This window comes from Nannobrachium achirus (assembly GCF_963921795.1).
Source record: "Nannobrachium achirus genome assembly, chromosome: 3".
NCBI lineage: Eukaryota > Metazoa > Chordata > Actinopteri > Myctophiformes > Myctophidae > Nannobrachium > Nannobrachium achirus.
Window position 1 is genome coordinate 45098025 of NC_137812.1, and position 27289 is coordinate 45125313.

General features: G+C 43.7%; 1 protein-coding gene across 1 annotated transcript; it reads right to left on the bottom strand.

The window, feature by feature from the left end:
- Positions 1-3613: 3613 nt before the first annotated feature.
- Positions 3614-15059, bottom strand: tyrp1b (tyrosinase-related protein 1b; the record flags this gene model as incomplete). The annotated part of the gene is made up of 8 exons (XM_080721149.1): positions 3614-3819; positions 5214-5360; positions 5930-6109; positions 7394-7561; positions 10285-10489; positions 12142-12355; positions 14223-14331; positions 14702-15059. The coding sequence occupies 8 exons, from the start codon at positions 15057-15059 to the stop codon at positions 3614-3616; spliced, it is 1587 nt and encodes a 528-aa protein (XP_080577275.1).
- Between the last annotated feature and the right edge of the window lie 12230 nt (positions 15060-27289).

Sequence of the window (27289 nt, forward strand, 5' to 3'; positions counted from 1 at the left end):
AGCCCTAGTGCATAAGATGCAGAGGCCTTTGTTTTTTTACATTTGTGGTCCTTTTCTACTCTTCCAGGTGGGCTGTGAGAGGCTGAAAAACCTTGCACTGCTAGGCGTGGGATTGGCCATAAACTCAGTAGGAGAGAGGTATGGAATTCTATAGTCATCCCCACTTTCCAATTCTCTGTCCATCTTTCTTTCTTTGGTTTTCTCTTGTGTTTTTTTTAAATTATTATTATTTATTTATTATTGGTGTTATTGCATCTATTGGATCTTTGCTTGTCTTGTGTCTGTCCTCAGGTGGGCATCACAGACCAGGGTCCATTTCCATCAACAACACCCATGGTGAAGCCTGCTCAAACTGTAAACAACCTGAGATAGATGGTGATGACCTGTAAGGTGACCAAGGGCATGGCACCCCTATATGATATGGTCTACCCCTACACACCTTTCCTCACACTTCAATCAGTAAACACAGGATGTGTGTCCCTCCTTTCTCAATGAAACCCTGGCCAATGCTCCAAGCATCCTAGACTCTTATCTCTCCTGCTCCCAAGCGGAGGACTGATCTCTCCCGTTAGTCAGAATTGCAAACTCATTCCACCCTCATACCCCCTGGGTCCATTTGGTTCCACTTGAACATTCCCAGAGTTAAATGAACTCTGAGAATGTCACAGTGTACATTGGGGTTCCAGAGATAGAAATAGTATAAAATGAGGGACTGTGACCTAATATGCATATTAAACATAGGGTCCTTGAAATGAAATAGTCTGAGAATAACTTCTCTAGGGCCACACACACACACACACACACACACACACACACACACACACACACACACACACACACACACACACACACACACACACACACACACACACACCACCTGGCTTACTGGACAAAAAGAAAGAAAATGAAAATCGGTAAACAAAGGGTATTTAAAATATTTTATATATACATTATGTACAGTATGTATTTTTAGTGGCACCAGTAAAGCATTGTAAAGTCTGCGAAGTAAGGTTGTTGTAAGGTTTGCTTTGATGTATTAAACCCATAACTGTACATAGTGGGAATGCTCCTTGAGTAATTTAGGTGCATGTCTGCCAAAGGTCAATTGTGCATTTTTGTGTATTTTTTTCTGCATGTTCTCCCCAGAGTAATGGTGAAGGTGATGGTGAAGAGCATAATGAAAGGCAGTGCTGTCGACCAGGATGGACACATCCATATTGGAGACACCATACTGACTGTGAGTTCCAACTTCAGAAACACCATATGGAATGATGTGGCTTCAGTGTGAAGCTCGGGCTTCATGTGGTCAGTCAGTACTGTATGTGACGTCAGTCATCTATAGGACAGTGGTTCTCAACCTGTGGTGGTTCTCAACCAGAGGGGTCCCCAAATTATTTTGGGGGGTCCCCAGATGTTTAGCTAAAGGTTAACATTATTTTCTCACTCAACAGTAAACAGACCAACATACAGTATAAGTGTATACAGGGTATCTAAAGTGACAATTTAAGGACTTTAAAGACCTTTTCAGTACCTCTGGTCAAACATTAGTCAAATTGTCAAATATTAGACGCAGAAATTGTGAAAATAGCAGATCTACATGCATCACAACGCCTCGCGTTGCCAGGCGTTGTGAGCATAGATCGGCTATTTTCACAATGGTATAGATTGAGTCAAACAAAATGTAGTGCCAACTCTGACAATTCCATGTGCTTGTGCAGGGTGGGGGGTCCCCAGTTCAAATATGATTATTTTGGGGGTCACGGCCTGAAAAGGTTGAGAACCACTGATCTATAGGACAGTGATTCCCAAACCTTTTAGCTCTCTTGTACAGAGGGCGTCACAAGGGGTAGGAAAGTGGGACTGAGTTACCAGGGCCCAAGGTGGTGGAGGGGCCTTAATTATTTCATACTTTAGCTATTGAAAAATAGCAGATATACAAGCTCACAGCGCGGCACTGAGTGCCGCGCTGCGAGCTTGTAGATCTGCTATTTTTGAAAAGTCGTGAAAATGTGTGCAAATCTTTGAATATATGTATTTTTTTAAGCGAACATTTGTAACTCAGATTTTGCTTCTGGGGGGTCCCTGGAACTCAATATTTTGAGATGGGGTTCCGTGGCCAAATACATACTATTTTGTGGGTCCTTCACATGAAAAGGTTTGAGCTCCACTGACATAGAAACATAGGTTTTTCAAAAAACCTCAGAAGGATTTGAAATATTCAAAGATTTTCATGATTTTTCAAAAATAGCAGATCTACAAGCTCGCAGCGCGGCACTCGGTGCCGCGCTGTGAGCTTGTATATCTGCTATTTTTCAATAGTTAAAGCACAGGGGCCCGCAGTGAATCCTTGTACCCAGGGCCCAGAATTTTGTGCGACACCCCTGCTCAAGAGGGAATAAAGTAGGCATACTCAAACTATAAGGTGACTTTTGTAGGCCTTTGCTTAAACAGCTCCTTTACTGTGTCAAATCTCTCATAGTAAAGTTAGCTGTAAACTTACAGTCGCCTATAACCTTACTGAAACTACTTAGCTCATCACAGTCTTGTTGGTGTCGGATAGGGACTGTTAAATTGGCACGTCAGGGAAGCCCCATGACGCATAATTATATTTTGGCCTAGATTTAACTCCTCTTGAAAAATGCATTTCTCTTAGCAGTAATGCATTACATCCACATGGGGGCACTCAATCCTCTATTACAGTAAGAACTTGTCTTGTCTTACCAATGTGTAGTTTGTCTCACCCATGTATGCAGAAACCAAGTCAAACTCATCAATAGAAATGAAGAACAAAACAAGGCCTATTATGTTTGTTCCTTATTTCTGACAATGACATTTAGTTGTCACTTGTCAGCTAAATATAAGCCTATAGCCTACTAATAACAAATTACTCCGTAAAACGCAGTAAACAAGGTAGGAATGGCTATATATCGCAGTTTCCTGCTAATGTTAAAGGACCTCTTCATTTCAACCTATCTTCAAATAAGTGGTCCTCACTATTGCTCGTTTTAAGATGGCCCCATATTTGTCTACTCACTCAGGGCTGTGAACAGTTCAGAAACCTGAATTGTGCTTGTTATTACATTACATGTTGTTATTACATTACATTACATGTTGTTATTACATTACATTACATGTTGTTATTACATTACATTACATGTTGTTATTACATTACATTACATGTAATAACATTACCTGTCAATAATCTTCTATTAATATAATAAGCAACCATTATTACATTACTGACCAATGGATGTAATTGATGGTTGTTGAGGTTAATGATGATTACTTGCCTATGCTGAAATTATAATACTTTATTCAATTAAGGGGACCTCATTTATGCTTACAGTTGACATGTAGTCGTTTTTAAACTGGCAAACCATAGCAATATCAGGCAGGGCTATTCACATCACTGACATTTTACAGTTAACAGGCTGTTTGATACTAGCCTCACAAAGCCAATAAGCCATCCTACGCTTTATAAAGAATCTCACTCCCACAGCTGCCCAGGCATTTGGTTCAAAACCAGTAAAACTTTATTAGAAGAACAATAAAAACAAAACACAAATGCATTAAGAGGTTAAGGCCTTTTCCCGGAAGATGGGAAGGCGTCAGACTAGACCACCGATTGTGATTTGTCCAAACGCCGCTCATCGTCATCGTAGCGTCGGAAGGTCTCCCCTAGCAGCGGTTCCAGGGCCTCGGCTGAGCGGTAGGAATGGGCCCGCACGGCACAGGCAATGACAGCGCCGATTATTGCCACAACCAGCACCGCTGCGACAATTCCTATGGTGATGATCTCAGACACGGTGAAAGCACGGGCTGCGAAGAATTGATTGATTGAATACTTTATTAGACAGAAATGCAAACAGGATGTGTTTAGTTAAGTTGTTAGTTACGTTGTCAAGACATCGCTCTGGATCATGGGAATAAGGGCAATAAGTATAATTCTGATTCTGATAACAGACTGGCTACACCCTTCCAATAACTTGGGACATGTCCATGTTTGCAAATTGCAGGCTTGTCTTAACAACTCTCAAAATAATGCTCTGTGGCTGTCAGTGTGGAGGAGGTGCTATATATTTTCTGTGCCCATAAGTGTCACTGTACCTATAAGCTGTGATTGATATGTCCTGTGCCATTCCAAGCACAAGGCTAAACACAGTAACATCTAAGGCTGGCTACAGACCTGCAGGCACAAAGTCTAGTGAGAGTTGTGTGGGGGGAGCGGGGGGCAGAGACAGCACAATGCATTCCGGATGGAAGTCACATGGTTTGAAGTCTAGTGAGAGTCCTGTGGTTGCTTAAGCACAAGCACACAAGCACACAACACGCACAGGGACTGTTGTAGGCAAGCATTAGAGGGCAGACAAGTTGCACTTGATGAGACAGAAGGGCAGGGTTCAACTGCCAACCAATAGGGCAGAAAGGCCATGATGCAATCCCACACAGCTGTGTTCACTTGTAGTTTGTACTCCACAGCAGCAGAGCCTGTCTGCACTGCAGTGACATGAAACCTCCATTTCAGAACGAAAAATATTATAAATAAATTAAAGTTAAGTGTGTTTCACAGTAAAACATTTGAAAATAACAATGAATATCACAAATATTTCTTTGCATGTCATACATAGTGACAGTGATGCCTACACAGATGCAATTGAATGATTAATAATAAAATGATTCATAATAAAATGTAAGCTTTATACAGTGGTGGAAAAATACTCAAATTCATTGCTTAAATAAAAGTATCCATACTGAAACATACAAATACTTTGTTACAAGTAAAAGCCTGGAATTCAAAATGTATTGAGTAAAAGGTACTCTGCCTTCACCCGATGACAACTCCAAAAGAACTACATGGCCAAATACCATATCTGGTTCCTCCTCAAGTGGAACCGCCCACGTCCGCAAAGCATTGTGGGAAATGTATTATTTTTTGGAAGAGACTTTGACTGAACACAGAAATTTGATGAACACAGTGCATTCCAGTGTGATTGCAGCCTCATAGACCTTTTGTATGTACTCGTGTGTGTGTGTGTGTGTGTGTGTGTGTGTGTGTGTGTGTGTGTGTGTGTGTGTGTGTGTGTGTGTGTGTGTGTGTGTGTGTGTGTGTGTGTGTGTGTGTGTGCGTGCGTGCGTGTGCGTGCGTGCATGTGCGTGTGTGCGTGTGCGTGTGTGTGACAGAGAGAGAGAGAGAGTGTGAGAGAAAGACTCACTAGGCCATTGGACCTCATACGAGTATCCTAGGTTGTCTGGGGCAGCGACAAACATCTCAGCATTGCTGACTGGAGGCCAGAAGGGAACCATGTTGAACCTGCTGTTGTGACCAATGGGAGCATTCTCCTCAGGGTACACTGCCTCACCTGGAGAAGACGGACAATGCAGACCCTGGGTTTACACTACTCAGGTGTGTAAGTGTGTCTTTTTTTTTATCCGTTCTGTGCATGTCCCTTTGTGTAATGTACAGTCAGTGGTGGAAAAAGTACTCACATATTTTACTTGAGTAAAAGTATCAATACTGCAATATAGAAATACTCTGTTACAAGTGAAAGTCTGGAATTCAAAATCCACGTGAGCAAAAGTATGAAAGTGTTGGCATCAAAATGTACTTAAAGTACCAAAAGTAAAAGTAAAAAATGTTTGATATTTTCAAATAGCCAAGGTATGAAATAGGGCTAAAGTGGTTCATGTATGTTTTATAATATTATAATTCATATCTGCAAAGTAACTACCGTAGTAACTAAAGTTTCCAAATAAACATAGTAAAAGTACAATATTTGGATCCGAGATGTCGTGGATTAGAAGAAGTCAAAGTACAAACACCTCACTTGAGTACAGTACTTAAGTAAATGTACTTAGTTACTTTACACCACTGTGTACAGCAGGTACAAACTTTGTAACATGTCATACAGTATACTGTGTAATTGCGTACCTGGTCTGTGTCGCTGTAGCCACTCGTCAAAGATTGCATCTGTGAAGGTGTGCAGCAGCACGAAGATGGGATCGTTGGGGGAGAGGTGAGTCTGTCCACCCGTACCATTCAGGAACAGATGGGCCAGGTTATGAAGGCTACGGACCACTGGGTCATACGTCCCCTGGGGGGCGCTATATCCTAGAAGGTGGGAGTAACATAGCCAAGCAGGGATGTCAGATTGGGATTTCTCTGATATGTATATATAAATAACGTCGTTGTCGGGTGGAAACCTTGTATGTCCAAAACCTTAAATTTATTTGGTATTATTTAAAAAACAATTTTAAATAGTGAAAATAGCCGATCTACAAGCACACACCGCCTCGCGATGCGAGCTGTTGTGTGTTTGTAGATCTGCTATTTTCACTACTTTTGTGTGACACTTTTGTATGACGAAGTAGGGCTTTAATTTAAGAAAAAAAACATACAAATTTGAAACTTGGAGATACAATGTATATTTAAGTTCATTCTGTATGCTGGGGGGAGGGTATATTTCAACTTGCAATCAAGTCACTCAGGGGTGCTTAAGTGTATTTATCCAGACCCAAACCCCAGCCTCTGTATCTTTGGCAAGACATCAGAGCTTTTCCATTTGTAACTCGAGAGGTGTACAAAATGTAACCAAACGGACCCTTACATTTGTACACTCTCTCGAGTCAACAGTAATCATTATGCCGGATCTTACTGCACAGATGGTAAAGTAACGACAGAACCCTCGCTAAAAACCCCAGGACAAAAAACTACTTGTCCTAGACAATTCGCCCTCCTGGACCCCAAACTGTGGAATGGACTCCCTGTTGCACTTAGAACAACAGACTGACTCCATAGCTTCCGCTGTGTCAGACTCAACTTTTCAGACTCCACCTAAGCCCATTACACTTACCATATCACTCGCCTACCCCAAAATGACCATACATGAAAGCCAGATAGCATTTTTTAGGTTTTAAATATAGTGTTTTTTTACTGATTAGGTCCTCGGTCTAACTGTTATTTTTGTCTAGATTGATATTTCTATGCATTTGATGTATCGATATATCGATGTATTAGTTATTGTATTACCTTGCTTATTGTATTTATCGTCGTTGTCGGGTGAAAACCTTGTATCTCCAAGTTTCAAATGTGTGCATTCTTTCGCAAAGTAAAGCCCTGCTTCATCATACAAGGCCGTCGCACAAAAGTAGTGAAAACAGCAAGATCTACAAGCAGACAACGCCTCGCGCGAGGCGTTGTGTGCTTGTAGATCGGCTGTTCTCACTAGTTTAAGTCATTTTTAAAATGATAAATGCCAAACAAACGGTTTTGGACATCCAAGGTTTTCACCCGACAACGACGTTATTGTATTACCTTGCTTATTGTAAGTCGCTCTGGATTAAGTGCCTAAATTGTGAATTGTAACACAGAGGGTTTTCACTGCACAGACGTTACCTTCGATGGTGTTCCTGAAGCTCTCGGAGGAGGTGGAGTAGTACGGAGGGGTGTCGAAGGCGTTGAGCTCCAGGCAGTCCACCACGTCCTGGGGCTGAGGCAGCGTCTGCACCATGGGCCGCGCCACGTTGCCCGCCGGGTTCCTCCTGATAGCACTGGTCTCTGTGTCTGAACACACAGGGAGAGAGGGGCACAGTCCAAGGTCACAGGCCTGACAGGGGCATTAACCCGTTTAGACCGCTTTAACTATTAAAATAGCAGATATACAAGCTCACAGCACGGCGGAATCTTTTTGACACGTGTCTTCTAAATCCTTCTAAGGTTTTTTTTTTCTTTGAAAAAAATATGTTTCTATGTCAGTGGTACGTGTTCAAACCATTTCATGTCAAGGACTCCCAACAATCTTCGTTCCTACTCTCACCTATGGTCATGAAGTGTGGGTCAAAGTATAAGGTCGCGTGTGCAAGCGGCCGAAATGGGTTTCCTCAGACGGGTGGCTGGTATCTCCCTTAGAGATAGGGTGAGAAGTTCAGTCACCCGAGAGAGACTTGGAGTAGAACCGCTGCTCCTACACTTGGAAAGGAGTCAGCTTAGGTGGTTCGGGCATCTAGTACGGATACCCCCCGAGCACCTTCCTACTTCCTAGGAAGGTCCTCGATGCGTGTCCCACTGGGAGGAGACCCCGTGGCAGGTCAAAGACCAGATGGAGGGATTATATCTCCAAACTGGCTTGGGAACGCCTCGGTATACTTCCTGAGGGAGTGGAGGAAGTTGCTCGGGATAAGGAAATCTGGAGGTCTCAGTTGGAACTGTTACCCCCGCGACCCGATTCCGGATAAGCAGTTGAAGATGGATGGATGGATGGACTCCCAACATGATATGTATTTGGCCACAGACCCCCATCTCAAAATATTTAGTTCCAGGGACCCCCAGAAGTAAAATTGTATTTATTTTTTTCGCTTTAATAAACATTAAATTAAATTATTTTCTTCTACACTTTTGAATAAATAAATAAACTGTTACCGGCGCTGTGAAGTAAAAAAAAAGAAAGAAAAGAAGATCCATCCCTATGCTTATCTACAATTTTAATAGCTTTTTCTCTTCTCTCAACTTTTTGAAACTTCACACACATTCTAACAATCGTTTGGAAGATGTCCTAAATAGGAGCTTCTTTTTACATTATTTATTTAAAAACAATACTGAGGGGTAATTATGTGAGCCAAGAACACAACTCTTTTATTCTTGTGCTCATTTAGTAGCTATACTCTTACACATGAGCGCACACGCACGGACGCACGAACACACACACAGACACGCGCTCACACATGCATACACACGGACATGTGCACGCACGCATGAACGCAAACACACACATGCACACACACACACACACACACACACACACACACACACACACACGCACGCAAACACACACTACAGTGGGTAACATAACCAAGTTGTATGACAGTCTGCTTTGAAGATTATGCACACAGATCAAAGGCGCCAGTAGACTGCTAGATTCCTTCCTTTAACAGGCACATGCCCAAATTAACAAACCCCCTCGCCCATTTAAGGAAATCTGTCTTGTAGCAGAAAGAAATACCACCTCAGTCATGGATCTCTAAGAGGATTAAAAAATATAGACCAGACCACTAACATGTTCACTACTCACATGCTCTAACTAGTAGCGTGGAATTCACCCAGCCTTTCCCCTAAACAGTACATACTATAGATTGTTAAGGATCGGTGGCACACTATGGCTTAAGAGTATTAACATTCTTGAGCATTTAGTACTACAGAACGTAAGGAAACATGGTTCATTAGCAAACTGAAACAAATGCATTGACTGAGGAAATCTCATGACAGTATGTATTGTGATTTACAATCCTTCCTATAGTCTAATCGGCTAAAATGTAATTATTTCCATTATTCCAGCATACTGTAGAAGCATTGGCTCAGTTAGACTGTGTGCAACCTTTGGACAATGTGTGTTGCATAAGGGAGAAAAAGTTTCAAAGTCAGCCGTGTACAGGTTTAGATGCTCTAGACTTTGGAAATAGCACTTCGGATGCACATGCCGTTTTTAGAAGATAATGTTAAACCTGCGGAACCATCTCTAAACACAGTTATCTCCAGCAATATCAAGGGCCCCACAACAGCTGTGTGAGGCATTGATTATTGTAGTTTATGTTCTGCTTGCTCTCTTTATGTGCTTTTCGCCCGCCTTTCTGATGCACTTAGAACAACATTATCAGTGTACACACACACACACACACACACACACACACACACACATCTCTGTTATTACCTTCAACCACACATGTTTGTGTGTTTGTGCTTGGTTATATTCGTTTTCCTGTGTGTGTGTGTGTGTGTGTGTGTGTGTGTGTGTGTGTGTGTGTGTGTGTGTGTGTGTGTGTGTGTGTGTGTGTGTGTGTGTGTGTGTGTGTGTGTGTGTGTGTGTGTGTGTGTGTGTGTGTGTGTGTGTGTGCAGGGACGTGCAGAGAATGTGGACGGGCAGGGGCTGAAATTTCGAAAAGGGCCTTTTGGTTTTCGATGCTTGATTTCTACACATTTCTTGATTTCAACATAAGATGCTGCATTCAAGTTCAGGATGCTGCCTTCAGGTATGGCATGGAAAGGGGGGCATTTGCATTTCTTTCACCATAGCAAAAACTGCATTCATGGTCAGGAGAGGGCACTTTTTGCAGACAGATAAAAGGGCAGGGGCTCGAGCCCTCTTTGATCTCTGTGTGTGTGTGTGTGTGTGTGTGTGTGTGTGTGTGTGTGTGTGTGTGTGTGTGTGCGTGTGTGTGTGTGTGTGTGTGTGTGTGTGTGTGTGTGTGTGTGTGCGTGCGCGTGTGTGCGTGCGTGAGAGCAATTGTCCTCACTGTTGCAGATGGTCCCCATGGTGTCGTAGTCCTCCACGCTCTCACAGATGACCCTCCACTGGGAGAAGACAGAGTTGGTGCTGAGGGAGTCCATGTCGAAGCTGCTCCTGGCTCCCAGCAGGTCGTCGGTGCAGATGTCACACTCGCTGCCTCCAATGGCAAAGTTCCAATAGGGCAGCGCAAAGGTCGGGTCCCCCAACATGTCCTGGATGGACGGATGGTGAGAGGAAAAGCTACAGTATGTCTGTGTGTATTAGTGTAAATCAGGGGTCTTCAACGTTTTCAGGCCAAGGACCCCTTCGTTGAGAGAGTGATGAAGCAGGGACCCCCAAAACCCTTTCATAGATTCCATATTGTTTCATCGTTTGACAGCACAATCATCAGTGTATTTTGGATTCATGTTAATTTGTGTTTTCAGATATTTAACCACCTGAACCGTCAATACTTCTGCTCTTTTCCCCTCTACACCAAACCTCTTTGCCAAAAATAGCCGATCTACAAGCTCACAATTCTGCGAGGCATTGTGAGCTTGTAGATCTGCTATTTTTGGCTAAAGTTCTCAGAATTTGAACACTAGGGTTCGAGTGGTTAATATAAAAAAGGACAAAAAAGTTTCTACCACACAAAGATTTGGAGGACCCCCTGCAGTAACTCTGAGGACCCCCTAGAGGCCCCGGACCCCCTGTTGAAGACCCTTGGTGTAAATGATGGATGGATGGATGGACGGAGATATAAGAGTAATAATAAAAGCAGTAATATTTGTTAAAAACAACTTAAACTAACCACATTCAACATGGCATCATTATTTTGGCAAGCAGAAATACATACTTTTTAAAAGTTTCAAAAATATGGCGGTCATGTAAACTTCTCCTAAATGATCCTACACAGTGACAGCACAGGACTTTGCTGTGTGATATACAGTATGATCATGTATATTAGTGATATACAGTGTCACTCATCTGATCTCATTGTCCTCTTCATCACCCCATCTATTTTCACATCATGCCTTTGACCTTGACGTTCTGCCCCCCTCGCCCCCATCTCCCATCACACTATCACTCCAAAAGCCTCCCTGATGTCCCTATTATTGCTCCTCCCCAGTTCTCCCTCTGCTCCTATACCCCTCCCTCCTTGCTGTTTTATTTAAGGGAAGGGATTAAGGGGAGACCCTTCCCCATCTCCGTCCTTCTGCCTCGCCCCCTCGTCTCCTTTGCTCCCCCCCTCTCCCCCTCTCTCCGTCTGTGCTCTCCTTCCAACTACAGACAGTCTGGGGTGTCGCACCCAATTCTGGGCCCTGCATGGGTACAAGGATTCACTGTGGGCCCCCCATGAATGTTCTTCATAGATTGAGGGGGTTTAACCCATTTAGGCTGGGAGCGCATTATCACACATTATTTTGTGCTTTAACTATTGAAAAATAGCAGATCTACAAGCTTTGAATATTTCAAATCCTTCTAAGGTTTTTTGGAAAAACCTATGTTTCTATGTCAGTGGTGCTCAAACCTTTTCATGTGAAGGACCCCCAAAATGATATGTATTTGGCCACGGACCCCCCCCCCATCTCAAAATATTCAGTTCCAGGGACCCCCCCCCCCAGGAGCAAAATTTTAGTTACAAATGTTCTCTTAAAAAATACATATATTCAAAGATGCGCACACATTTTCACGACTTTTCAAAAATAGCAGATCTTCAAGCTCGCAGCGCGGCACTCGGTGCCGCGCTGTGAGCTTGTATATCTGCTATTTTTTAACAGCTAAAGTATAACATAATTAAGGCCCCTCCACCTTGGGCCCTATAGTAACTCAGTCCCCCTTCCCCCCCCCCCCCCCCCCCTTGTGACGGCCCTGCCTACAGTACCTGCATGTCTCGTTCAAGCTGCAGCAGGTGGAAACGGTGCCAGGTGACGAAGCCTGGTCCCTCGTGGGAGAAATCCACTCCGCCGAAGCTGGCCTGGCCCGGCCCGAGGTAGGTCTTACTGACAGAGTAGTAGTGGGTCCAGACGAAGTAGTTGTAAATAGTGATGTTCTCAAACTGCGGGGTGTTTCCATCGGGGCCAAGAATCTCCTGGTACCTGTGAGGGGCGATGAGACGCAACAGTTAACCACGTGAAACCTGGCGTCCCTAATCTGGTGGCGAAAATGTTGGGGAATACTTGATTTTGAAATCCCACAACGCGAATGGTATATGGCAGAGGTCTTCAACGCTTTCAGGCCAAGGACCCCTGAGTTGAGAGAGAGATGAAGTTTCATCGTTTGTGACAGCACAATCAGTGTATTTTGGATTTGTGTCAATTTGTGTTTTCAGATATTTAACCACTTGAACCGTCAATACTTAATAAACGTAACCTTTCACTCCGTACTTAGTCCCTCTACACCTTAAAGCTCTTTGCCGAAAATAGACGATCTACAAGCTCACAACGCCTCGCAGCGCGAGGCGTTGTGAGCTTTTAGATCTGCTATTTTTGGTTAAAGTTCTCAGGATATGGACTCTAGGAGGGTTCAAGTGGTTAATATAAAAAAGGAGAAAAACATTTCTGTCAGACAAAGATTTGAAGGACCCCCTGTAGTAACCCTGAGGACCCCCTAGGGTTCCTCAGGGTTACTACTGGGGGTTACTACAGGGGGCCCTGTTGAAGACTACAGGGGGTTACTACAGGGGGTTACTACAGGGGGCCCTGTTGAAGACCTCTGGTATATGGCGATAATCTACAATTTTTTTGTATTTTTTAGCCTAGTCAGAATGAGGTCAATATTCAACATGAATAATGACATCAGCTTGTATGAATAAGGCATGAACTATGTGAATAGTTCACATGCAAAATACTTATCTGTGATTTTCGTATCATTTATTCGTCACACCCCTGGTGTGTAAAGACCTTTAGCACCATGCTTTTTTTGTTTGTTTGTTTTTTTCATCCACACACTTCCCTTACCATCTGGCATTGTTTGTTCTTTTTAGCCCCACCCGCACCCCCACCCCGTCCACATACTGTATGCATCACACTTCTGTCCTCGTTTTCCCTCCTCAATCCTTTCTGTTTTTCAGGGCACAGTCGAAATCCAGTCCATCTTCATTAATTTGAGCTGACTGATTCGTACTGGTAGACTGCATGCGTAAATATAGTTTGTTCCAATTTAAACTACAAATGTATTATTTTCCCTGAGTGTCGTCTGTCTTTAACCCCTTTCAACCTGGAGTGCAAATATTAACTAGAAATACTGTTCCTACGAAACAGTGTGGGCTCGCATGTAACACCATGTATGGGCACAATGATCTACCCGTTTGGCACTGTAGTTGTGATAACATACGTGTGCTCGCTTTCAGAGAGCCCACAGTTAATTAATTTGAAACAATTGTCAAATCTGCTATTTTCACTATTCGTCATAAAGCGAAATACAAAGTATATTCTGATGTAGGGTAAGTAAGGAGTGGTATTTCATGGATAAACCACAAAAAGGTTTAAAAGTTACATCCCTCTATCGTTGCTATAGACTGAGTGTTTGTGCCGTAACCTCCAGCTCATTAGCAAACAGAAAATGCTTTTTCAGGTTGGTATACCAATTTCATCCAACCAGGAGAGAAAACTCATACAGAATACAGGATAAACAAGTGAAAGTGGAAGTGATGAAACAAATAAATTAACAGACAAAATTGGAACTGGAACACAAGCGATAAATGATATTTGTGGGGTTATCTCTCCTGATTGGAATTTATTTTTAGCAATTATTACTCTCAGAATATATGGCTTTAATACTTATTTGAACAAAAAACAAAAATACCACTTACACCGCCTTTAAGTAAGGAGGGAACCTTTAAAACGTCAGAACACTAAATCAGTTGGGAGGATATAACGCTCAATATATACTAAACCTTATGGATTGGCATAACATTGACTGCCCATAATGATAAATGAATACAGATGCTGTATGTCTACCTACCGTCTTGTGCAGATGACCAGGTCAGGGTGGACAGTCCTCTTAGCCTCGTCCAAGGCATTCACAAAGGCCTGCTTCTCAGCTGCACTCATCTGCATCACATTCCTCCTGACTAGAGAGATCATTAGAGAGAGAGGCGGGGGAGACAGAAAGACAGAGGGAGAAAGAAATGGTACTACCAATTAGTGGTGATTCGGTATTCTTTTTCTCTCATTAGTTTTTCAGTAAAAAAGTACAGAGGTTTGAAATCCTCTGTAAAGCAATGGGTAATTTGACGATTTCGGATGGTACATTCAAACCACCGATGCTCAGTTAACCACTTAACTTTGTTGTATTACAAATAGCGAAAATAGCACATCTACAAGCTTGTGAGCGTGTAGAAGATGTTATAAGATTCTCTGGTTTTTGAACATTTTAAAAAATCTTGCCCAAAATAGGGATTCCAGGGTGAAAGTTGTTAAAGATACCAGCCCTCCTCTTACCCACAGATATCCTCTGGTCACAATCAGGGCCAGTCCACCCGTGTCGACAGCGCCCACAGTTGTACCCGCTGAAATTCCCGTTACACTGGCAAGTGCGGTTGAAGAACCGTATCGGCCACCTCTCCCTGTCGTCGCGTCCGTCATGAGGGTACTGGGGTCCGTGGCGCCGGGTGTCCGCTGTGATGGCCACACACTGGCCCCGTCCGGTAGCGGAGCCACACTCGTCCCCCACTGCCCCTGCAGGAGACGGGCAGCACTGGCCGCTCCGCAGCCCCTCAGGGGTGACACACTCTCGCGGAAACTGCCCTGCCGTTAGGGTGACGCACAAGGTCACCGTGAGGAGGCACGCTCCCCACATGCTGCCAAAATATGAGGATAAGTTAGAGAGAGGGGCGTACGAGCAATTGATATTCTTACGACGACAGTCAGTCGGTGGTGCAGTTGGTGATGGCTGAGCTCCTAATTATTTCATAATGTGTGAAAGTTTTGGATGAAAAAGTCGGGTCTGTTTTATGAAGACTGTAAGTGTCTGTGTTAAAAATAGAACTAAGTGCGTAATGCATAGAGACAAAACAATTTACTCAATTTGTGTTCCCTCGCTATAGGACTAAAATGTAGATTCTCTCTCTCTCTCTCTCTCTCTCTCTAGCTATCTCTTGTTCTTTCTCCCACTCTCCCTCTCTCACACACTCATCAATTTCCCTGCTGGCAATACTTGTCAGTATTCATAATTCACAAAGCCATTAGCTTTCAACTTTTACAACTTCTGAAGTGAAGTGCTTTCAATAAGACAGCACGTGTTTGTTTTCCTTGAACCTTTTTGTAGTTACATCTGCTTCTTTGCTTTTGAAGTTAACTGAAGAATGAATGAGTGAAGTCATCTCTGATCCCGCAGCATCACAAAGGCACTTGTATTACAGCGAAACATTCATGACCATGACCAAAGACAGTTAAAAGTAGAATCTTAACAGCTGGCTACCGAAAAGCTTTGCACGCCTTCTTGAACAAAAGTCTCTGTTTTGACGACAATGTTCTTGCAAAAGTATATTTCATACATTCTTCCACTCACGTACAATTATTTAGTCAGGTCTGAGGCTATTTTCTATTGACACTAATACATGAAAATATTAACTTGTCCCCCTACCTCTGACTGTGCATGTTGCTCTTCTCTGTCTGCTGTACAGTAGCCCCCTAGGGGCGGGCCTGCTCTCTCATGGCTTAAATACTGCAGCTCCTTAGCGCATGACCCCACACACACACTTATACAACACACACACACACACACACACACACATTCACCAATACTGTACATGCGCACACACACACTGAGACGCGCACACCCGGAAAACCTGCGAGTTCAAATGCTCATACACATCCCTCGTGATGCTAACCCAGCAGGGGCCCATCATCTAGGAGCTCATTCATGCACGCCACGGCAACCTGACTCCCGTGGAACAGCAAACATGCTTAAGCCACTCATTCTTTGACAGAATTCCTGGTCTTCACCCATTGGGTTTCTTTCCAGAAAATCCCAATCGGCTCTTTAATCACTTAAACCCTATACTATACTGACAGGAGTCTCCCAGGGAGCTATACTAGGCCCCCCTCCTTTTTTTCTTTTACCTCCACAAGTCTCTTCGACATATATAGCCGTTCTACAAGCTGTCAACGTGTCGCATTGAGACTCATTGTAAGCTTGTAGATCTGCTATTTTCAGTCCGGAGCAGGGACTCTGTACCTCATAATTCCGAGTTCTCCCCGCCGCCCATCTTCGTGGTGATGGATTCCTCCTCTACTCCTTCCCCTTCTACCTGTCTCATTAACTGTTGTCTCCCATATTTCTTGCCCTTGCATTTCCGCGTAAATAGTCTTTCCCAGGACAGGACTCGGGAGCATTTTATGGAAGCTATATGACTCTGTGTAGATACTGTAAGATATATAGCCGAAGCATCGGGAGGTAAAATACGGTTGGTTTGCGGACTGGTCACCAGCGTGTGCCGTAGGAGAGACATACGATGAGATGTGAGACCGGAGGAGGAGAGCAGACGCAGTGTGTCAATATCATCGTTTTATTCTGTACAGTTCAAATTACAAATGGTGACACAAAAAAAGACTTACGCTGTGTCAACTATCACAAATCAAATGTTAAGCTTTCACTTCAACAGTGAACAAACCAAATTATTAAATTTAAGTGTTACAGATTTACATGACGGTACATGAATATGGTATTCATGGTATCGTAAAAGGACTGTGTATAAATTATATTACAATGCTGTTGAAGCATAGGAAAATCTCATAGTTTTTGCAATACAGCAATACTTCAGTAAGAATTCATTTGAAAAAAAAAGAAAAAAAACATTCCTACAAGTTTGAACTCTAACCTAAAGTCGTTACAGGTATTAACCCTTGACTGTATAAAGACGTATTAACCAAAGTCCTAATATGCTTATCCCCCACCCACACACCCCCCACATTTTCTGATTTGTTTCTTTCATATTCTCAATCTCACAAGTACACATGCCTACTACACACACACACACACACACACACACACACACACACACACACACACACACACACACACACACACACACACACACACACAGTACAAATGGGTTACAGATACAGTAAATGATACAATAAGGGCAGGTTAGGATTTGTAATTTGTAACATTTTAGGGTAAATTATAGGTAGGTTGGAAAGGGAAGTAATGATGGAGAGTGGCTTGTTACAGGGCTTGGTGTATAGCAGGGGTCTTCAACGTTTTCAGGCCAAGGACCCCTTAGTTGAGGGGGAGATGAAGCAGGGACCCCCACAACCTTTTCATAGATTCCATATAGTTTTCCATCTCGTTTGAGCACAATCATCAGTGTATTTTGGATTCATGTAAATTTTTGTTTTCAGATAATTAACCACTTCACTCTGTACTTAGTCTGCCCTTGTTCTCCTCTACACCAAACCTTTTTGCCAAAAATAGCCGATCTACAAGCTCACAACGCCTCGCAGCGCGAGGCGTCTGCTATTTTTGTCTAAGGTTCTCAGAATATGGCCACTAGGGTTCAAGTGTATGCATTATAATAAAGGAGAAAAAAAGTTTCTATCACACGAAGGTTTGGAGGGAGGACCCCCTGTAGTAACTCTGAGGACCCTCTAGGGGTCCCGGACCCCCTGGTGAAGACCCCTGGTGTGTAGGATCAGGGTATGGGAGTTTGGCAGATAAACGGACTGACACACAGACTCGTCTAGAGAACAGAAGTCCTGACGTCCTGCGAGGAGCCTGCCCCTGCTGACTCCCCTGGGGAGGTGGGGGAGAGCTCTGACATGGCTGTGGCCTGCTCCTGCTGCTGGTCCGCTTGCTGTTTGGCCAGGGCCGTGGCCACGTCAGATGGGTCAAGAGCTGCTATCCTGGTAGAGAAGACAGTTATTAGGGATCCTGTAGGGCTGTCACGATTATGACATTTTACATGACCGTTAATTGTCACTCAAATAATTGCGATTAACGATTTAATTGTGTTTTTGTCGTTGACAATTACATTTCTGTTTGGCTTTTAGGCTTTGAAGTTGCACTTGGTAGATATGACACATAACCTAAATATACAAAGAAATTACTGACATATTTGACAGCTTTATACTTGAAAAAGAACATTGATAGTGGAAATACACACACGATCCACACACGATCTACAAGCTCACAAGCTACAAGCTCACAACGCGTCGCACCGTGACGCGTTGTGAGCTTGTAGATCTGCTATTTGCACTATTTTTGACTTTTTAAAAAATATATGAAGATTTTTCAACATGGAAACGATTATGACGATTATGACAAATAATTGCGATTATGTCAAATAATTGCGATTAGACGATTATGTAATAATTGTGACAGCCCTAGGGATCAGTTGTGGACAGTAGAATAACTGCAGAGATTGACCAACATCAGGGAGAATGAACCTGGATGTAGGGGGCATTTGACCATGCACTTAACAACTTAATTAATGCATATTTTACGAGCCATTTCCAAAACTATTTTTGGAAATGTTTGTAAGAAATTGAAAATCTTTGCGCGTTTGTGCCCAAAATAGGGATGCAAGGTTGAGAGATGGAGATATTTGTGGTCAAAGCATTTCATGTATAAATAGTAGTGTGGTTTTGTCTTCAGATCACCTAACCATTGACTGGCTCTAGGGGCAGGATGTTGAGCTATGTCAGAATAAAGTTGTGTTCTTAGTGGCTGATGAGATTTCTATGCTCTTTACTCATACAGGCCTGCAGCACACAATGGAGCACCATATGTTGCACTCAGGATGTACACAGGACCTTACTATTATATTATGTACAAAGAATAGCACTTAACCACTTAAAGCATATGTATTGTATATATTCATGGTATGGTTGATGGGAGTCCCCCAGGGCTCTGTACTAGGTCCCCTCCTGTTTTCCCTCTACACTAAATATCTTTGCAGGAAAATAGCCGATCTACAATCTCACAACACGTTACAACGTGACATGTGAGCTTGTAGATCTGCTATTTATTTATTTTTTTTGCCACAAAATAGGAATGCAAGGGTTCATGTAGTTAAGATGTAAAGCTTAGATTGTGTTTTGACAGGGAATGTATTGTCTGTTGTCTGTGTTTTCAGTGGTTCAGTTGCTTAGGTGACAAGTGGTTTGTGGTTGCAACTGTAGTCTTTTTTCCCAAGGAGAAATGTCAAGCTGACTTAGCTTGTTAAATAATTCACTCTTGTTCTGTGATTTTTCTTTTCTTTTTTTTAATATTCTGGTTACACATGAGATATGTTTCTGCCAAATAAAGGCACATTTCTGCTTGCACATGCAGTAAGCATGTGTTGTTTAAAGGCATTGGCCTCCAGTGCATTCACACATGTACATTACATCTGCCTATAAACACGTTTGCGTTTATGGATAGAGACCTCATTTTAGTCTCTGTACTCTCCCTCTTTCTCACTGTCTTCCCTCCTCTCTCTCTCTCTCTCTCACACACACCCACATGCCTCCCAGGCTTATGGTAGATCTAAGATTCCAGTTTGCTCGTCTGACTCGGATAGCGCTGGTATTAGCCTATAATGCTTTAGGTTCACGGCATCCACATTCTCATGTGACCCACAGGGCCGGTCCTGAGCACTTAGTGACTCACACACACAACAGCCAGGGGGAGATCAGCTGAGAGGCACACGTCCTGTTGGCTACCATGAACCCCCCAGTGAGAGAAAGCATTGACCGTTTTCAGGTCAACACACCACATTTATAGTCTACTGACATTGGACAACTTTGACATCCTTAGTGTAGTGGGAAGGAGAGAGGCGGCAGCCAGGTCGGTCGTCACACTACAGCGCTCTCCAAGAAGCTGGGCGCACGGCCAAATTCGGAGTGTTAATTTAACTCTGAGGAGAAGGAGGTGTTAATGTGACCGGTGGAAACATACCGTTAGGGGTCGGGGGAACTTCAATTACTATGGCATAAATGATATTTTAGAGGGAGATTATACCCTGTTTCGGTTTCAATTCTTCATAACAAAAGAATGTCGGCTAGTTTTGTATTTATCCTTTTTAGGGAGTAAAGGTGTAAATAACAGCTTAGTTATTAGTTTTATAAAATATAGATACAAATAGGGATATGTCCCCAATAGGACAATAATATCCAATCCAGTCCAATCGTAGGTATTCTTGCAGTGTGCCAAATTGTTGAGCTAATAATCAATATGTCAGAGAATATGTAATTACACTCAAACTAAGACATTCTTTTGCATGTCTATTCAAAAGATTATACTGTACAGTATAGGAAGTGATGTCACGTGACATCACCTCATCAAAGATCAAACCCTGGATATCCATACTGTGTCAGTCAGTCAGTCAGTCAGTCAGTCAGTACAAATTTTTACAGTCTATGGGTTGGTTGAACTTGGTTCCCTATGTAACCAACCTATGTAAAAGTCCATATATGGGTATCCCTTTTATGTTAGTATTTAGGCTTATGCTGTACAAATACAGGTAATGTAGTTTGTAGTACATACTGTTGAGTATCCCCATTGCCTGCAGGAAGGGTGTCATCACTGCAGTCTGCTGTCGTTGGCTCTGGTTCTACACCGCCTTCTTCACATGTCCGCTCTGAAGCAGGGACACTAAACGTGCGTGCACGTGTGCAAACACACACACACACACACACACACACACACACACACACACACACACACACACACACACACACACACACACACACACACACACACACGTACAATGCCACTGTTAAAAAAATGTTTGTTGCTGCTGAGGGCGTTGCAGAATGAAGACAGAATAATAACCACACATGCACACATTATTATTAAATGTTTTATCAGATAAACGCAATACACAACCAGTCCACCACTCCTACTGTATCTTCCACTCTTATTCCACCACCAGCTGCCTGAGGGAACAGCAGTTAAAAGTCCTCACATGTTCTCCAGATAAAGAAAGAGAAGTCCCCCGGGGTCAGCACAGAATAACTATAGCTGCAGCTAAACTTTAGAAAGGAAAGGGAGTATTTTCTGCCCCACAGGGGAGGGAAAGTTGTTTTACATCCATACCCAGCTGAAGGCTGCTCAGCTCTGGGTAGCACTCGGCTGGGTTAAGCTGAAAACTGAAGTTCCCCGTGGGATGGATAAGATAGGTAGCTATTATTATTATTAAATATTTGTATGTACTGATGAGAGCAAAGGGAGGAGCTGTTAGCGGTTAAGTGTCTGGCTCAGGGACACTAATAATAGTTACCCTCTTCCTCCTGAGGGGGAAATTCTGTATTTTCAGCCCAACCGATTCACTGCCCACAAGGAGCACGTGAGCAATTAGGGGTTAAGAGTCTTGCTCAGGAACACACATCGACATTGCTACCCTGGCCTGGAATTGAACCAGGGACAACCAGGGGCTCTGGTTCCCCAGACAGGCTTAACCATTCAGTTGTGCCACCCCTCTTGACACTGGGCTTATACATACAGTATACTGTACTATAATATCGTCACTGTTCGGCAGAAACCTTGTATCTTCAGGTTGCAAATTTGTATGTTTTTTCATCAAGTAAAGTCCTGCTTCACCATACAAGACTGTCACACAAAACTAGTGAAAATAGCCAATCTACAAGCACACAACGCCTCCACGGTTCGAGGCGGGGTGTGCTTGTAGTGATTTTCACAACTTTTAATATTTTTTACATTATTTGAATGATGACTTAAATGATTCATTTCCCCCCGACAACAATGATATGCTATCACTCATCAACGTCAGCGCAACACAGATTTTATGGTGATGTGATTGCATGGTATGACATTGATGCCAACAAACAGAAAACAACAATTGGGTTCCCCTCCATCACAAAGACTCCCGCTGGTGAGTCAGTCGGAAGCCTACCTGTTGGTTCCGTTGCGACACTTGACGATATAGACGATGATTACGATGGTTTCCAGAAGCAGGAACACAGCAGCAGAGATGGCGCCAATCTTCCATGCCTCCAGACCCAGCTCACCTGACCCTGAATGGACAGGGAGGAAGATAGATGTGGTGGACATGTTGTATAATATACTCCATGAGCCAAAACAAATCACTCTGCCTTGAATTTGCCTCTAATGTAGTTTTAAACTAAGCTCTAATCGGGTACATATTTGAATGAATAACGCACTGTTTTAACCAATCTATAGGGCAGAGAATGTTGGTGGTTGGCGCTGGTCATGCCCGCTCTTCTATTGAGAAATGTAGACCCTGGTGTGGGGTAGGACACCTGCCAGCTGTAAAGTATTACTGTCTGACACTCATGAGCACAATATCTCCCCAAGACAAGTGAGCTTTTCTTAGCTATAGACTTTGGTCTCTCATGCGGGGGCCGTGAGTGTGGGTTTGAATCCCGGGTAGGACAAATATTATCGACCGCAGCTTTAAAACTCATATATCTCTCTTCGAACAGATATTCAAGTGATGTTAATTTATTTACCTTTTGTGCATTGTTGTTTCTGTTTTGTTGTGTTTTTTTTTTGTGTTTTTTTTGTGTTTTTCAGTCTTGTTTATGTCATTATATGTTTTTCTGTTTTTGTTTGCTTATACTCATTCGAATATTAAGTTTATTTACACGTTTAAAAGGGTAAGCATAATAAGCTTAGGCTTCAGCTTATACCCTTTTGGTCTGATTTGCTTTGTTTTTTCTCCCTATGAAAGGGAAACAATGAACTGTATTGTTTTTTTTAATCTATCACAAAATACCAAAATAAACTACTACTACCTATATGTTGTGTATGGTTTTCACAGTCTGCACTTCCATTTTTACCCTGATTATTATCAGCGGTGTCCTCCACCAGCTCGTTGGTCTCCCCCGGCTCCCCCCCTTCTTCTGACTGAGGGGGCGTGGCCGGGAGCTCCTCCACGAAATTATCCAGTGTGGGTTGTTCAGGCACGACGGGGTCATGGGGCAAAAGGTCCGCGGTGGAGGTGATGATCTCATTGGCATGGTTGGTCTCCTCCTCCAGAAGGTCCTCTCCACCCATGGTGTTGCTCCCTGGCTCTGCCCCACCTTGGGGGGGACTGAGGGGGGCAGCCTGGCCCTCAGAGCCCTGCTCCGTGGCGGTCCCGGCGTCATCAGCGCCATCAGCAGCCTCTGGGGCAGGGATTGCCAGCACATCTAGAAGAAGGGTTTAGTATGTGACACGCACATGAAAATGAAGCCCAGAGGCCAAGGTTTAGAGCTTGTCGAGGGGACCTATGGAATGTGAGATAATGCATGGATGTGTGGACATGAAGCATGGGTGGGTCCGGGAGCGTTGGTGGGTGTCGCTCACAGTATCGTAACAGTAGTAGTGTCTGTGTTACAGTAAAATAAATACTTATTAAGTATCAGTCTTTGCTTTCATTATGTCTCTGCAGACACACTCAAAAGTTCAGAGACAGCTGGCAAAAAGCGGGTGTTCATGTGACGTTATTGCATAACAAGAGATTGTGTTCTTTATATTTTTTCCTTTTATCATCCCAACTCAAACACAGACCACAGTGACTGTAACTGGGGCATGCAATGCTTATTTATTTTCCTTGCATTTTTTTAAGAATCTGACCTTGTGACCAGTATTGCTTTAAATGAAGGAGGTTAAAAGCTTTCCTGTCTTGAAATAGGTTAAGATGCAAACAATGCAAGCTTGAGCAAAGCCGCAGTAGCTGAAGCAGTTAATCAGGTGTTTCAATACCTCTGCACTGCATTTTCAATGCCTTAGACTCTGCGTGAGTGGGGTCAGCTGAATTTAGGCCAGCTTAACAAATTGGAGAATAGTTTAATTAGAAGACAGTGTGCAGATGCTGTGGAGTTTGGTTTCAAAGTTCAAAATAAGTATTAGATTTTATCATAACCTCAACATAACCTTTTTTGAGTGATATGCTTTTTCTTAATGAATGATTGCGCAACTCTGTGTACCGAGACAACATGCGGCTCACCTTGAATGTCTGCCTGACTGGGATCTGGCACGATCACAGCTGTCTGTTCTTCGTCTTCAACGTTTCCTTCCAGTTGGTCTACCGTTCCAACTACCGCTTCCTCAGCCACCGACACCTCTGGTTCCCCCTCCATTACATTCTCTCCACCCGTCTCCCCTTCCGCTGCCTCGCCCACCTCCACCACAACTTCTTCATTTCCTGCTTCCACCTCCTCAGCAGTTCCTCCCTCCACCACTGAAGAGATTTGCTCCATCTCCTCTGCTGTGCCCTCTGCCTCATCACCCAATGTTATGTTCTCCTCTGTCGGTTCTCCCACTACAGATTGAGTGGTCTCATAATCGGCGGGGGGCGGCAGAGCTATGGCCACAGCACCTTCTGCTTCACCTGCCTGGGGTTCCTCCACCTCTCCAGTTAAAATCTCGGTCTGTTCCGCATCAGTAGTCCCCGGGTCAGAGACCACCACAGTCTCTTGCTCCATGTCTTCTACTTCCTGTACCTCTGCCTCAGGTGCAACTTCCTCTTCCAAGACCATCTCCGGTTCCTCTTCTCCATCTCCCCCAGCTTCATCCACGACTGTGACCTCTCCTCCTACCTCTTCCAGAGGGTCTACAGTTTCCTCTGTGACCTCCTGAATGATTTCAGGAGCTTCAGGAGATTCACCGATGACCTCCGTCCCCTCTGCTGGTCCTCCGAATTCTACCTCTGCAGGTTCCACAGCCGGTTCTCCTGCCACTTCCTCAAGCCCCTCACTATCCTCCGCGGCCTCAGCCACGTCAACTTCAACTCCCGCCTCTACCTCTCCCGTTGTTTCCTCCACTGCCACCCCGGGTAGCTCTCCCCCTACGACATCTTCCCCCGGGACCTCCTCATCTTGTCCCACTACTTCCTCCTCTACCGTCTGCTCAGCAGCTCCGGCCTCAGCCTCCGCCGTTCCTGTCACCTCCCCTGCCAGCTCCTGTCCTCCTTCGGCATTGTCCGCCTTTTCTTCATGTCCAACCGCAGCCGCCAACCCCCTCTCCAATAGTTCCTTGAAGACATGCTGTGCCCCGCCACCCTCGACCTGCTCTGTAGCTTCCTGCACAGCCTGCTCCACCTCCTCCTTGCTAGGTGGGACTACTGCCGGGACCACCACCGGGGCCACCTCGCCGGGAGGCAGCGCCGTTTCTTTGTGTGAGGCCTCTCCATCTTGGGAAGGGGCATCGATGGAGGGCAGGGTGGATGACTGATCTAGGGAGATGGAGTATAATAAAAGTCTTTGGTGCACAGATAAAAGCCCCAAAACCCAGAGTGATACAGACTCTAACTAACATGATTAATTGCGAGAACTTTCTCTGATGTGCCCTGCTAATTAGGGAAGGAACATTTATATTCTCTATTAATGACTGAATGCTGAGCATATGGGAAACAGGGATTTAATTGCTTCATCCAGACTCAATGTGTCCCTCATGTCCATGTTTGGAGTCAATTCATTATCATATCATTATCATGGTTAACAGTTTCATCCCGTTGGCAGTCAGGTAGCTGTTATACTTCTTTAATCATTCATTGATAATTTCACATGAACAAAACAAGCATAATATGGCATAAAAACACATACTATTTGCAGAAGAGTCTTAAGATGCCAACCTACCTTCAGATTTGCAGTGACGTACCGACAAAATCACTATCAATCCTTTAAGAAAAAAACAGATATCCATGTTGAAGATACACTCCAAGACACGTTGAGCCTTTCCCAGGAAATGACTTCCTTCTGTCCTTTAGTCCCTCTCAAGAGTGTGAGTGTGTGAGTGTGTGAGTGTGTGTGTGCGTGCGTGTGTGTGTGTGTGTGTGTGTGTGTGTGTGTGTGTGTGTGTGTGTGTGTGCGTGCGTGTGTGTGTGTGTGTGTGTGCGTGTTTGTTTGTGTGTATGTGTGTGTCCACCGTGTGTCCACCACGGCAGGAAGAGATACACTGAATGTGTACACTCCTGGGTGGTTAGACTGTAAATTGGGCCTGGCCAGGGAGGGTGATGTTAACAAAGTGACGTTGAAAAAAATGTGGATGGCGAAAACATACAGCGCCATGTTAAATATTGGCACCCTGAGGTGTCCCGTACCACCAGGTGTCTTCGGTGCGCGAGAGGGGGGAAAAAGTAGCACGGCGGCGTTAAATGCTTGTCAGACTCTTACGAGAGCTCTGGTGAAGCCTGGACGGCATGTCACACACAGAGTGAACCCTGCAGGAGCAATTATAGGTGTGCTGTGAGTTTGAGGCATGAGAGATGCTACCCTCAGGCCTTGATAGAGAAACTAGACTTTGGTGCTATACATAAACCAGTCAGGCCTTGATATCGAGAAACTAGACTTGGGTGTTGTACGTAAACCAGTGCTATCTAATAAAGCTCCATATTATTATGTAATAATAGAAAGAATACAGGTATATGCATGTCGCATGAATGTCTAGCATGTTTCTGTTTGATTGCGAACGAAGGTCGCAGTTTAATATGAGAAACGGCACATCGTCTCTCCGTCCGTCCGGACGTCTGTCCATGTGCGCTTTTTGGTTTGCTGCTCTGACATCACTGTGATGTCAGGGGAACCACACTAACAGAATCCCTTTTTAATGCCCATATATGGAGGAAGACAGCCCATATCTGTGTGGCTGGTTCTACAGACAGGGATCTCCATATATGGGCATAAAAGGGATGATGTCAGATGTCATAGACGTCATAGGACTTTCAGGACTAAAGCACACAACGCGTTGTGTGCTTGTAGATCGGCTATTTTCACTCGTTTTAAATCATTTTTAAAAATAAATACAAAATGAACGGTTTTAGACATACAAGGTTTCCACCCGACAACAATATTATAATATAATTCAAAATAAAATATGATGTTCAGTGTATCTCACTGCTTGTATTGACTGAAATTAGCCATCTTGTGCAGTGATATATAGAAAAGTGTGATGCAACACGATGCATCGTAGAATCGAATCGAATCATTACCTTGTGAATCGTAATCAAATTGAATCGTGAGGGTAGTGCCAATGCACACCTCTATTGCGGGGGAAGGTTGGAAGCTACTGCATTGTGTAACCTTGTGCAGAGCAAGAACTGATGTTGTCAAACAAACTTAGCCTGTAACCTACATACAGAA